This window comes from Canis lupus, chromosome 13 (assembly GCF_003254725.2).
Source record: "Canis lupus dingo isolate Sandy chromosome 13, ASM325472v2, whole genome shotgun sequence".
Lineage (NCBI taxonomy): Eukaryota > Metazoa > Chordata > Mammalia > Carnivora > Canidae > Canis > Canis lupus.
Genome location: NC_064255.1, coordinates 29,482,806 through 29,495,576, shown reverse-complemented (window position 1 = coordinate 29,495,576; position 12,771 = coordinate 29,482,806). Strand labels below are relative to the sequence as shown.

The 12,771-nt window shown below is 40.9% G+C and overlaps 1 protein-coding gene across 15 annotated transcripts in view; it reads left to right on the top strand.

Annotated features, from left to right (window-relative positions):
• The window catches only part of TMEM71 (transmembrane protein 71), a 44,835-nt gene that overhangs the window by 8,736 nt on the left and 23,328 nt on the right, over positions 1-12,771 (top strand). For 2 of the 15 annotated variants that reach the window (XR_004813624.2, XM_025450928.3), the window contains exons 1-5: positions 3,688-4,101; positions 5,448-5,529; positions 6,752-6,812; positions 8,582-8,791; positions 10,731-10,903. Coding sequence is in view for 14 of the 15 variants with exons in the window: in XM_025450928.3 (XP_025306713.1) it covers positions 5,484-5,529; positions 6,752-6,812; positions 8,582-8,791; positions 10,731-10,903 (490 nt within the window). In the remaining variant the exon portion in view is untranslated. Of the gene's footprint in view, positions 1-3,676; positions 4,230-5,447; positions 5,530-6,751; positions 6,813-8,581; positions 8,792-10,730; positions 10,904-12,771 lie in introns of those variants that run through there. The other 13 variants (XM_035713187.2, XM_035713147.2, XM_035713047.2 and 10 more) reach the window with 11 other exon arrangements.

Genomic DNA, 12,771 nt, shown 5'->3' with positions numbered 1-12,771 from the left:
ACTTTATTGATAGGGTTTTCATGAGCTAATCGGTCTCTCTCCATCCCGCTCCTCTGCCTGACCCCCCCCCCATGTCTCCATCTATCTCTCACCATGTCAATCTCCTAAAAAAAAAATTATCCCCACTGTCATTCAAAGATGAACCCTGAGCAAACAATAAGGACATATCTAGAGCATTTTTGAGACAGGAATTCTAGCCGCAAGAAACCTTATATAAATCCTAAAAAAGAAAAACACCACACATTACTGAATTCATTTATGAGTTCTAACAGTTTTTTTAAAGAGTCTTTAGAGTTTTCTATATATAAGATCATGTCATCTGCAAATGGATAATTTTACTTCTTCCTTTCTGATTTGAATACCTTTTATTTATTTGTCTTGCCTAGTTGCTCTGGGAAAGACTTCCAGTGTTGAGAGTGGGCTTAAATTTACTGCTCACCCTTTCCCCTTCTACATACATAACCTCCCTTAAGAGTTGAGGGTCGGACATTCCATGGGATGGAATTTTTCAAAACCCTGATTTTGGGGCACCTGGGTGGCTCAGTCAGTTAAGTGTCTGCCTTCAGCTCAGGTCATGATCCTGGGGTCCTGGAATCAAGCCCCGCATCAGACTCCCTGCTCCAGGGGGAGGCTGCTTCTCCCCCTCCTCCTTGTTCGTGTGCTCTCTCATTACCTCTGTCTGTCTGTCTGTCTGTCTCTCAAATAAATACATAAAATCTTTAAAAAAATAAAAATAAAAATCTTCAACAACAACACTGATTTCGAGCATGCAGAATAAAGGTGCTGAAATCAGTTCTCTCTAGCTTCTAATTCAGTTATTCATTGATTCTACAGATATTAATGGATAACCTATTATATGGCGGGCAGCATTCTTGATACTAGGTCTACAGAAATGAAGAAAAATGACGAAACTCTCTGCCTCCGTAAAGCCTACAGTCTGGCTGAGGAATATATTTATCACTACAAAAAAAATAAATTTTGTGGTATGGTACATGGTGAAAAGTACTAGAGAGAAGAATACAGCAGGGGAAGAATAAGGGGAGTGTGGGGAGGGTGATTTAGTAAGGACCAAAGCAGTTGAGTCAAGAGCTAAGGGAGGTGAAGAAGAACAGTCTCTGACTACCAGGGGATATTCTGGGCAGGAAGAAGAGTGAGCAGAAAAAATCCTGGAGCAAGCACAAGTCTGGCATTTAAGGAACAGCAAGGAAACAAGTGGGTCTGAAGAGAGGGGAGCGAAGAGGAAGGTGCAGGGCTGGAATTCTGGCTCTGATGCTTGGTAGTGTCGGGAGAATTATGTAAACTCCCCAAACCTCCATCCTGCCTGTAGATAATAACTGTACTATTTCCTCGGGCTGCGTGAGGTTGAAACAAGATTATACATGCAGTGTTTCCATACTGGGCCTGGTGCACAAGGAATGATTGTTTTTGCTGACAGATTAAGAATCCAAGCTTAGAATCTTAGCTCTTCCAGCTCGCCATTGACTGGCTGTGTGATGTTAGACAAAGTATTGAGCTCTCTGTGCCTCAGTTTCCTCATCTGTAAAATGAGGATAATGACAGAGCCTCCTTCATGGAGTTGGTATGAGGATTAAATGTGCTAATATATGTAAAGACAGTAGAACAGTGCCTGGCAAATAGTGAGGGCTCCAGAAAGTTAGCAATGATTATGAACTTAATGAGGTCCTAATATGTTCCAGATCAGTAAAGGAATAGACCAAAAAGTAAAATCTGTTTGATGTCAGCCTTTCGGGAAAGGGGATTTATGGACATAGGCAGAGCACAACGTCTTAAAGAATCAGAAGGATTTTTTTTCCCTTCCCCTTCTAGAAAACATGAGCCAGGGCTGGAAGGAAGAAGACGAAAATAGAAAGAATAGAAGAAACAGGAAAAGGATGAGAAGGGGGAGATCTGTAGATTATAAGAGAGAGGGTACCAGATCCTAGAACAGCTGTAGATCAGACTGGCTATTGAGTAAATGTAGACAGATATGATCAGACACAGTCTGGAATAAATGCGCCTGCAGCAAGAGACTCTGACCAAATAGACTACAAGGACAAATGGCCCAGAAAGTAACATTTTTGAGGACTATGTATTAGTTATCTATTGTTGTGTAAAAAGTTACCCTAAGGGCCCCCTGGGTGGCTCAGCAGTTGGGCACCTGCCTTCAACTCAGGGCATGATCCTGGAGTCCCAGGATCCGGTCCCACATTGGGCTCCCTGCAGGGAGCCTGCTTCTCTCTCTGCCTCTGTCTCTGCCTCTCTCTGTGTCTCTCATGAATAAATAAATAAAATCTTTTAAAAAGTTGCCCTAAAACTTGGTGCCTTAAAACACGATTTATTATCACATAGTTTCTATGGGTCAGAAATATGGACAATGCTGAGCTGATGCCTCTGCTTGCAGGTGTTGGTAGGCTGCAATCAAAGTATTAGCTGGAGCTACAGTCATCTCAAGGCTCAACTGGGGAAAGATCCACTTGTAAGCTCACTCACGTGGCTATTGGCTGGATTGATTCCCAGCTTCAGTCCTTCCCTGGCATTTGAGACAACTCCTTAGATTCTTGCCTTGTGTGCTTCTCCAACATGGTGGCTTGCTTCATCAAAGTGTATAAGCCTAGAAGGAAATAGAGAGGCCAACCAGACTTTTGTAACCTAATCGTGGAAGTGACAACCCACCACTTGTGTCTCATCTATGCAGGAGAAGCAAGTTATTTGCTTCTGCCTACATTGAAGGAGAGGGAATCACACAAGGATCTTTGAGGGCCATCTTTGCAAGCCGTCTACCACAGACTAGATGCACTATCAACAGCTTCTGCTGCTAGGGGCATGTTCTACAGAAGATGTTGCCTTTGGCATAACCTTAGGGAGGAAGGGAATCTCAAGAAAAAATAAGATTAACTTTTCTGCCAGGCTGACTGACTAGGGCTTCAGAAGAGAAGCTGATTTACAGAAAACAAGGTGCACATCTTGCACCTCTGAGCTGAGGATTCACTTATTTCTCATTTCTTTTATCTCATTTAATTTCCAAGGCATCCTGCAAAATGTATATTATTACTCACAATTGAAAGAATTGCAACTCAAAGAGGTTAAGCCACAAGTCCAAGGTTGCACAGCTGGCAGGCAAAGTTTGAATCTCTGTCTGGTTCCAAAACCCACATTCTCTCCATACCCAACACACCTTAATGTTGCTAGAATGTGTTTTGTTTTGCTTTGTTTTACCATTTTCAACAGCAGAGATTTTTAGGAACCCCCTGACAGCGGGAAATTCTTTGAGGTCACCTAAAATATAAATATAAAATGCAAAATGCCACCCATAGGGTTCCCTGTAAAGCTCAACCTTTGGCGAATCAACATATTGCCACTACAGACATTTTCACAAAATCCAGTTCCTGGTATCAAATAGTATCCTGAACTTCATAGCATCAGTGTGTTATCATCAATAAACTTAATTAATTTGGACAGAGCACAACTATGCACTGCTCATACAGAAAAAGGCCAGAGGATGATGAGCAAGAAGTGTGGCTTCTAGGGAAGTTCTGACGTTCTCACAGCAAGGGGTGGCGAGGTAACTCAGAAAGGCATCCCTCGAGTGACCATGATGTATCCAGCTGGCCTGATTTGTGGGCGGCACCTCCCCTGCTGCTGGTCCAGGAAACTATTTTCAGTCTTCACCATAACTCCTGGGCGTGAATGCCACTGATGAGAGCCCAACAGGAAGTGTGACCTCATCTTGCCTCTCAGTCTCTGGTTACGCAGGCTGTTTTTGAAAGAAAACAAGAACGGTTATAAAGCTGACTTTCTCGAGAACGACATGCCCTTTTATTCTAAGAAACAGCCAAAAGAACAAGAGGCCACTGAAGACCAAACTTCCCTGCAAACTCCTGCACACAGTGGTGTGTGCAGGCATCTGTTACTAGGAGGGAATGGGATTTCCCTTTATTACGAGACGTCTCTGCACCTGTTGACACTCTGACATTATTTTCAGCTGAAGGACCGCTAAGTCCAGGATCTCTCCACTGTCAACCAGAGGAAGCTTCGTACTTCAGTGATTCTTCTATTTATCAATAGGAAAAAGCAACTGGGAACTCCCTTTGGAAGGAGCATGTATGGACAGATTATTTTTGCAGAATGGATGTGTTACTTTGATGGAATTCTGGTAGACAGAATCTGTTTCTTGAAGATTTAGAGCTGTTACTGAAGGCTTTTGCAGTGCTACTAATATTCGATTAACTGTTAGTATACCGCCTGTAGCCTGAAACAAATATTTGTAAGATAGAGCAGTAAAACTTTGCTTTCTGCCACAGGATGTGTTGCTTTAAATTGAAACTTAATGCTTGGGGAAAGCTAACATGGTATAATTTGTGCTGCACACCTCGGATGATATTGATCAAAAATCTAAAGGACAGTGGCAAACTATTATGTTATGGTGCAAACCATCTTATTTTATATTCTAAACGAAAACCTATGAATGTGTGCCTTGATTTAAAGATCTTCTGGGGAATGACCAGCATGTTCTCCTGACTTCTCGGAAGGTCTCTATAAGCTAAGATGTATATTTCCTAGAAGGTGTTGCATCTAATTTATTGAATCCATTTTGGAGTTGTAAGATTATCCTGGTTTGACTTAATGTATGACAGCTACAAAAACAGTCCATTACTAGTTATCACATTTTGAAAATGTGGATAGAGGTGGTGAACCAGAAAAGAATTTAGTCCTACCTTGCAAGGCTATTAGGGTAGCGATGTGTCAAAAGTGTCATAGTCTGCAGCAGGTAGTTCTATGTGGTGAGTGGTGGATGAGCAAAGTCTACATAATTTATACACTTGGATGTATTTTTAATTTGTAATTGAGAAAGTAAATTTATATGTTGATGAGAACTGCGTTTTGAAATCTGCCTGATGGTAGCCTATTTTTAGTGCAACGCTGCTTGTGCTGTTGGGAATGTCCAGGCTCTAAAGACCGCCAGCCCTCGCTATGGGAACCTGTCAATGGTTCGAGGTGTCACACAAAAGACAGACACCAATCCCCAAGCGTGGCTTGAAGCTTGATAATGGTGGCAATGTGTGTGGGATGATGAAACTACAAATATACATATTTAGAGAGCTCTATAACCCAATCTTTTTTCTGATTTCTCAAACGAATAACTCACTTGTATTATTTATTTTGGTGACAAATCAACCACGCAAATCTAGCTTTCCCAAATAAAATGCTGTTCTTATTTACAGAATGAAATTATTTGGATACACTCAGCCACATAACGGGAAATAATTCAAAATCGTAGATGCAGACACAACCTCAGTGGTCACTCTTTCCAGTCTCCTCTTTCAGTCCTGAATCTCTGTGTCATTCAGTAAACAAGTCTGACTGGTGCAATTAGTAGATGCCATCTGTTTTGGCATCATTTTTCTATTTTTAATATATAATCCACCTTTTTTTCATGTCTTTTTCAGAAAATCTGTGAAGTTTGAACAAGCAGCCTTCCCAAGATGTACCGAATATCTCAACTGATGTCAACACCAGTAGCAAGTAAATGTGGGAGAACTGCTATGCGCAATTATCTTTTGAACGATTAGACTTCTTTTAGCAATTTCCTTGCTTTGATTTTGCTGATACTCATACCATTAACCATCTGTCAGTAGCTTGTGCTTCTTAAGTGCCAGTGTTCACTTTGGCAATGATTTGACTTCATTTCTTTCCTTGAGAGAAATGTGGTATTTGTCTTTTTAGTAGAAAAAAATCACTGGTTTTTTAGATGCCTGTGCATAAATGTGAAAGGAGATTGTTTATCAGCTACTATTAAGATGCAAAACTGTCTATAAAAAAATACTGAATGATTTTGATAGCTACTTGCAGGAAGTAAGGGCGTTGTTAAAACGGTAGTGGTTTCAAGTTTCTTCCTTCCTCTTGTCATTTTCTCCCCAAACCCTGCTTGTAACCAGCACCCCCCCACACACACACACCTACAATTTACTCCTTACTAATCAACCAGCCTGATCTGAAAGTCTAAAGTTTGTCTTTGATATTAATCGTCTGCAATAAGAATCAACTTTCACTGAGCCTCTTTCACTGAGTAAGTGTTTACACATTACTGTATAAAATCCTGCTTTAGAGTTTAGAATATTAATTAACTGCACTTTCCCCAACTGAAATCTGTTGCTATGCCTTGGTTAAAGTGGAATGAATGAACGGATGATTTTTTTAATTAAGAATATTCACAGGCTTCATATGTTGGAAAATCATTTCTATAAAACAAAACAAAACTTCATATTTTTTTCTTCCACTAACGTCTTCTGCTCATTATTTTACAATAGAAGTGTTTTACAATGCCCTAATGAGAGAGAGTCTAGGCAGATGATTGAATTCCTCAAATTACTGAGTAAGTTAAAATAACTAGCACATCGGGTCATTGATTTTGGTTTTCTACAGCTTCACACAAGATGCTTTCTTCCTCCTTTTCATGATGAATCAGTTTGATGCTAATGGTTTATTATTACCTCATCCTCCACTAAGAAACCTCTAAAGAATGTTGAGTGAGTGAAAAAACAGAAGATAGAAGCCCTTAGATTATTTCTGGCTCCCCCATAAAGGCCTGATGACAAATTGTGTCAGTCCTGATTCACTGGACGGCTGCACCCGTTGGAATCTCTGCTGAGTCTGGAGCTATGCAGACCTTCTTTGACGCCCCCGTTATTTGCAGTCATGCATGTTAGGCAGGTGGGATAAATTTGTCCTTCTCTCCTGTTTGCTGATGCAGGTTCTTCTGGCTCTGAGGGAGGATATACTGGAAAGCCGTCTCCCACATGTGTTTTCCCAAGGTATTCCATGGGGCTTTTCTCAAGACAAATCACTCATGTTCTCTTCCTGTGTGTCTTACTCTGTTGCATTCCTGGTTTAAAAATATTTGTTATAGCTCTCATGTAGTTTTGGTATGGGCATAAATCTTCAGTCCCATGCACCTACAAAATGAAAACTTGCCTACCCTAATTACGGAATTGGAGGGGGTGGCTATAAGTGTGGGAGCAAATGTGAATTGTTTGGGGAGTGAAGAAGCTGCTGAATGCTGATGAATAGCTACGTTTGCTTAAACTGATGTTCTCCTAAATATGCTTTACGATCTCACTTTTTAAGAGCAACAAGTTTCTACACCAATGCACAAGCTGGCCGAATGCTGTGTCCACAAAAGTGTGTAGAGTCTACTATTTTGTTCAGGTTCTACAATGAAATCTCTCTTTTCCTTCCTTCCTTTTTGCCTCTGTCTCTTCTCTTCATTTTTTATTCCTTATGCAGATCTCATTGATGTTTTCTGTAGCATTTTGTGAAATGTGCCAATGGTATAAAGGAATCCTGCATTGGTGTAGAATTTGCATACAAATTCTAGGCTTCTTGCTACTGTCAAATGAATCTACCAAGGATGAACAAGAAGGTCATGGAAATGAGCACATGCTTTATAGTCAGATAGATCAGGGTTCAAATCCTAGCTCTGTCACTCACCAGCTATCACAAAATGTCCAAGTTATTTGTCCTTCAGCATCTCGGGTTTTTTCTTTTCCTACGGTACAATGAAGATTCCAATACTTAGCTTTTGGGGAGGTTTGTGAAGAGTAGATAAAGCATGAAGTATGAGCCAGGCCCCTCATATGTTTTCAATAAATATTATCCATTTAAAACTGTATTTTACTAATGTTAGTGCATGTGTTAATTGCAGACAGGTTTCTACATTTAAAACTTTATCAGAGGGTGTCTGGGTGGCTCAGTCGGTTAAGTGTCTGCCTTTGGCCCTAGTTATGATCCCAGGCTCCCTACTCAGTGGGGAGTCTGCTTCTCCCTCTCCCTCTGACTCTCCCCCACCCCCATTCGTGCTCTCTCTCTCACTCTCTATCTCAAATAAATACATAAATCTTTTAAAAAAATTAAATAAAACTTTGTCAGAAATTCAGAGAGCATGGAACATGAGGTGGCCCTTCAATCACACAGATATATGATTGTTTCTCAAACCTAAGACACGTGGAGATTTAGCCAACTAAATAAGAGATTTCCCTGGATACCAAATCACAAACTGTATGATCGTTTGTGCAGCTGACCTAGAGGGAAGTTGGCAAAAGTCAAAAAGATCTCTTTGATTGTGTGCTCACCCTATAATTCATCTGTGTCTGGTGGCCACAGAGCTGTAATTTATCAATCGCAGGGAAAGAGTAAGGATATGGCAATTGGAGGACTATTCAAAGAAAGGGAGTGGAGACTCTTAAGCTTCCAACACCCCAGATAGGCTGTTTTGTAATTTATCCATCCAAGAAAATGGATTAATGTCAAGGGTGTAGTTGCCTCATATGGCAAAAAGACTGATTAGCCATAATGTTTTCATCAACATGTTTAAAACAGAAAGAAGCACTATATGCCCTGTCTTTCAATGTTCTCATTACTGAGGAGATGAAGTCCAGATTGAGAGTGACATTTCTAGGGCAGCAGAAGTAACTGGTAGCCATGAAGACAAAGAGGTATTTTCCTTCATGGTGGCTAGAAATGTGTTTTTTGTGGGACTGGATGCAGTGGAGAGAGATGCAAAGGACTTTCCTTCTCCCTTTAGTTTTGCCTGTGATTTCCTGGATGGTGACACTTCCTTCAAATGCTGCTCCATAGATCTGACGGGCTCCTACTCTGCCTGTCGCCGGAGTCCCAGACTCCTCTCCAATGGCTACTACACTTGGACAGCAGACAGTTTCCTCTGTGACAAAGATGGCAACATAACTCTGAGTCCACCCCAGACCAGTGTTCTTTACAAGGAGAATTTAGTTAGGTAAGTCAAGCATATTGTGTAAAATAATCTGAAGTCCAATCCATCCACTAATTGTTCATTCATTCATTTGTTCATTCAGCGATGATTTACAAGAGCCCATTACTGCTCCAGACTGTGGAAGCTCAGAAACTAATATGGGGGCATGGACAGCTGACATAAAAACAAACAAACGTGATGAAGTGATATGGGTGTTGGGGTAGAGGTCTGAACAGAATGCAGTGGAGGAGAAGAGGAAGGGAAACCTGTTTCACTTGGAGAAATAGGTTAAAACAAGATTCCTAGAGATAATGAAGATTGATTTGAGTCTTGACAGATGTACGATGTTAGCCAAAATAAAAGTAGCACTGGAGACTTCCAGAGAGGGAACAGGCATGGAGTTCTGGGAGACCCAGTATAATTTGGGAAATGGCAGGTGTTTTGGCAGAGATACAGCTCAGGGTGGAAGGGACATGAGAGAAGACTGAGCAAACAGACACAGGGGCTGAATGGAGAAAGAAGCTCCAAATCCAGCTGAGGGCATTGGTTTTTGTTCTGCAGGTAGAGAGGAGCCATTGACAAAGGAACAGATTTTTCCTTAGCATGTTAACCCTGACTACAATGTAGAGGATGAATTACTGGGAGTGTGGATGGTTGTGTAGTCCAAATCTTTCAGAAATGCCAACCAAATTATGTCACCACCATACCCCTCCCTTGACATACCCAGTGGTTTCCCCTCACTCTAATATCAAATTCCAACTCTTGGGGTCCCTGGGTGGTGCAGCGGTTTAGTGCCTGCCTTTGGCCCAGGGCGCAATCCTGGAGACCCAGGATCGAATCCCACGTCGGGTTCCCTGCATGGAGCCTGCTTCTCCCTCTGCCTGTGTCTCTGCCTCTCTCTCTCTCTGTGACTATCATGAATAAATAAATAAAATCTTAAAAAAAAATTCCAACTCTTCACATAACACTTGGGATTCTCCGTTATTGTAATATTCAAGATTCTTCATTCCCTGCCTTAATTTTACCTCTCTCCAGCCTCATTTCCTAGCATGACCCAATATGAGGCATATTTGTTCTTCAATGAATAGGTCAGATCATCCTATGCAGCTCAATGGTCTCCTACTCCTAGAAGGCTCCCTTGACTCTCGATCAGCAATACCCTTCCTGATGCTTACAGAGCAGCTTACAGAGCAGCTTATGTCCCAGACATAGCACGGTAATGCAGAGCAGAGACTATGGAACCAGCTCACCTGGGTTTACCTCCCAGTTATAACACTTACTAAAGGTATATTCCCAGCCAAGTTACCTAACCTTTTGTTTTTTTTTTTGTTTTTTTTTTAATATTTTTTTTTAATTTTTTTATTTATTTATGATAGTCACAGAGAGAGAGAGAGGCAGAGACACAGGCAGAGGGAGAAGCAGGCTCCATGCACCGGGAGCCCGATGTGGGAATCGATCCCGGGTCTCCAGGATCGCGCCCTGGGCCAAAGGCAGGCGCCAAACCGCTGCGCCACCCAGGGATCCCTACCTAACCTTTTGTGCCTCAGTTTCCTGATCTGAAAAAATGGGGTCACAATAGTACTTTCCTCTCAGGGCTGTTCTAAGAATAATGTGGTTACTATATGTAAACCATGTAGAAAGACATCTGGCGTGGGATAAGCGCTATACAGGCATTAGCTTAATCTGCATTATTCTTGTCTTCCTCCTGTACTGGATTGTGAACATTTTTTTACCCAAGTTTTTATCTTATATATCAGTATTTTGGTATTGATCCAGGCACCTGGCACACACAGAATTTAAGAAACTTCTGTGGGATTAACAGAGGGAACAAATGAAATGAGCTTTGCAGATCTGAGTTATAGAGATGTGTTCTATGTGTCAAATCACTTTCACTAAATTCTTGGTTTTGAACCAGAGGTGGCTGCTATTCATTATGCATCATGTTACCTTCATTCTTCTCCAGAATATTTAGAAAGAAAAGGAGAATCCGCCGTTCCTTTTCTAATCTCTTCAGCCTCAGTGCCTCTAAATCCTGGCTGCATGGAAACATCTTTGGTGATGTTGACTCTCCCCTAAGTGAGGACACCTGGTTGGAGGGGGTCAGGAGGCTGGATGCACACCATTGCAGTGAGATCGGTGAGTTTGAATCTCCTTATCATTTGCAGTAGCAGAAATATCATGGGCAGTAGCAACCATGTGGTCCTGGACCAATGTAAATTTCAGAGATGACCATCATTGCATAGAGAGGATGGGCCACATTTTTAAAAATTACCCAAAGTTCTATCCACACTACTTATATGATTTAACTACATACATGTTCATATCACGTGTTATGAAAATAGTCTTATTTAAATGTGTAAGTTATTAAGATGATAATATCTGAAAAATATATTTGTACATCTTCAGTGTAGTTTCTCTATGTGGAATATGGATGGAGAACAGACACTGAAGTTGGGGTCCAGGTCCCCAGGTGGGCATACTGAGATAGTTACTTAACTTGGCTATGTCTCAATTTCCTTATTTTATTATAGTTTTTTTCAATTTCCTTATTTTAAAAACAAGATACATATACAGAGTTTAATATTATATATTCCTGTTGAAATATGTGCTATATGTATATATTAGACATACATGTATATCATATATATACATGCATACATATTAAATATTCATGATATTATTTAATACACATAATAAAATATTAATACATGTATATGTGTGTATAGATACACATATATATGTATATAAACACAATGATGTGAACTCAAAGTATATCTTAAAGATTAAATGGGACAATGAGTATCAAGCATAGTTCAATCCCTGGTACTCAATGATTTGTAGTTATAATTATTTTTATTACTAGAATGGAGACAATGGATATTTACTAGGCACCTACCATCTGCCAGGCAGTATGCAGGGTCTGGGGACACAAGAGTAAATACAAATAATATAACCTCAGACTCTATTTGCTGGGACAGGGGGGTGAGGTTCAGATCTCTGTCAAATAATTGCACAAACAAATATAAAATAATTATAGTAATGCCATGGAGAAAAAAATATATGATGTAATGGGTGATTTGACCCAATCAGAAACTCAGGAAAGCCATCTCTGTGAAAGTGGCATTTGAGCTAATTTCTAGATACTAGGAAGGGCTTCTCTGGGCAAAGGGGGGAAGGTAAGAGCATTCTAGACTCAAGAGAAAAAATGGCTAGGTCTGAGGAGTCTGGGAAGTAGGTTTGCTGGATGAGGGAAGACTACACACATGATTTGGAGAATGTTGGATTTAAGTTCCTTTGGGACATAAGGAGCAAGTTAACCTGAAGCTCCAAGGGGCAGTGTGTTAAAGATACGCATCCATGAGTCGCCTAACCCTAGGTGGCCCCTGAAGCCATGGAGTGGATGAGAGAGATTAGGAAGAGGGTAGAGTTGGCAAAGAGGGAGTCTAGAATGGAATTTTTTGAATGGGTAAATAGAAAGGATTAGGCTGCAAAGGGGATTGAGAGGAGGCACACAAAACTAAGTGTTGTGAAATGAGAATCAAAGGAAAATAGTGCTTCGAGAGGGATGGGGTTGTCAACAGTGGCAGATCATGCCCAAAGGTTAAATGGAATGACAACTGGATTCATTGATCTGAAAGTTGTTGGTGGTAGAGTGACAGAGGCTGAAGAGAACCAGAAGAAGGGTGAAGAGTGTGGGAGGTAAGGAAATGGAGGCATGAGATATTAACACTTCAAGGTGTCTTTTGGGCAAAGGAGAAAGACTTGGTCACACACACACACACACACACACACATTTGACTCTGGTCACACTCATCCACTCTCGGTTTCCTGAATGGACCATGTTCTTCCACACTTCTGTAGTTTTGCTCCTATTGTTCACTCTGCTGGAATTCATTCATTCATTCATTCATTCATTCATTCACTGGTAAGATTTTATTGAGGGTCAGCTACATACCAGGCACAATTTTACACATGGGGACATAGTGGTGACCAAACTCGTTCAA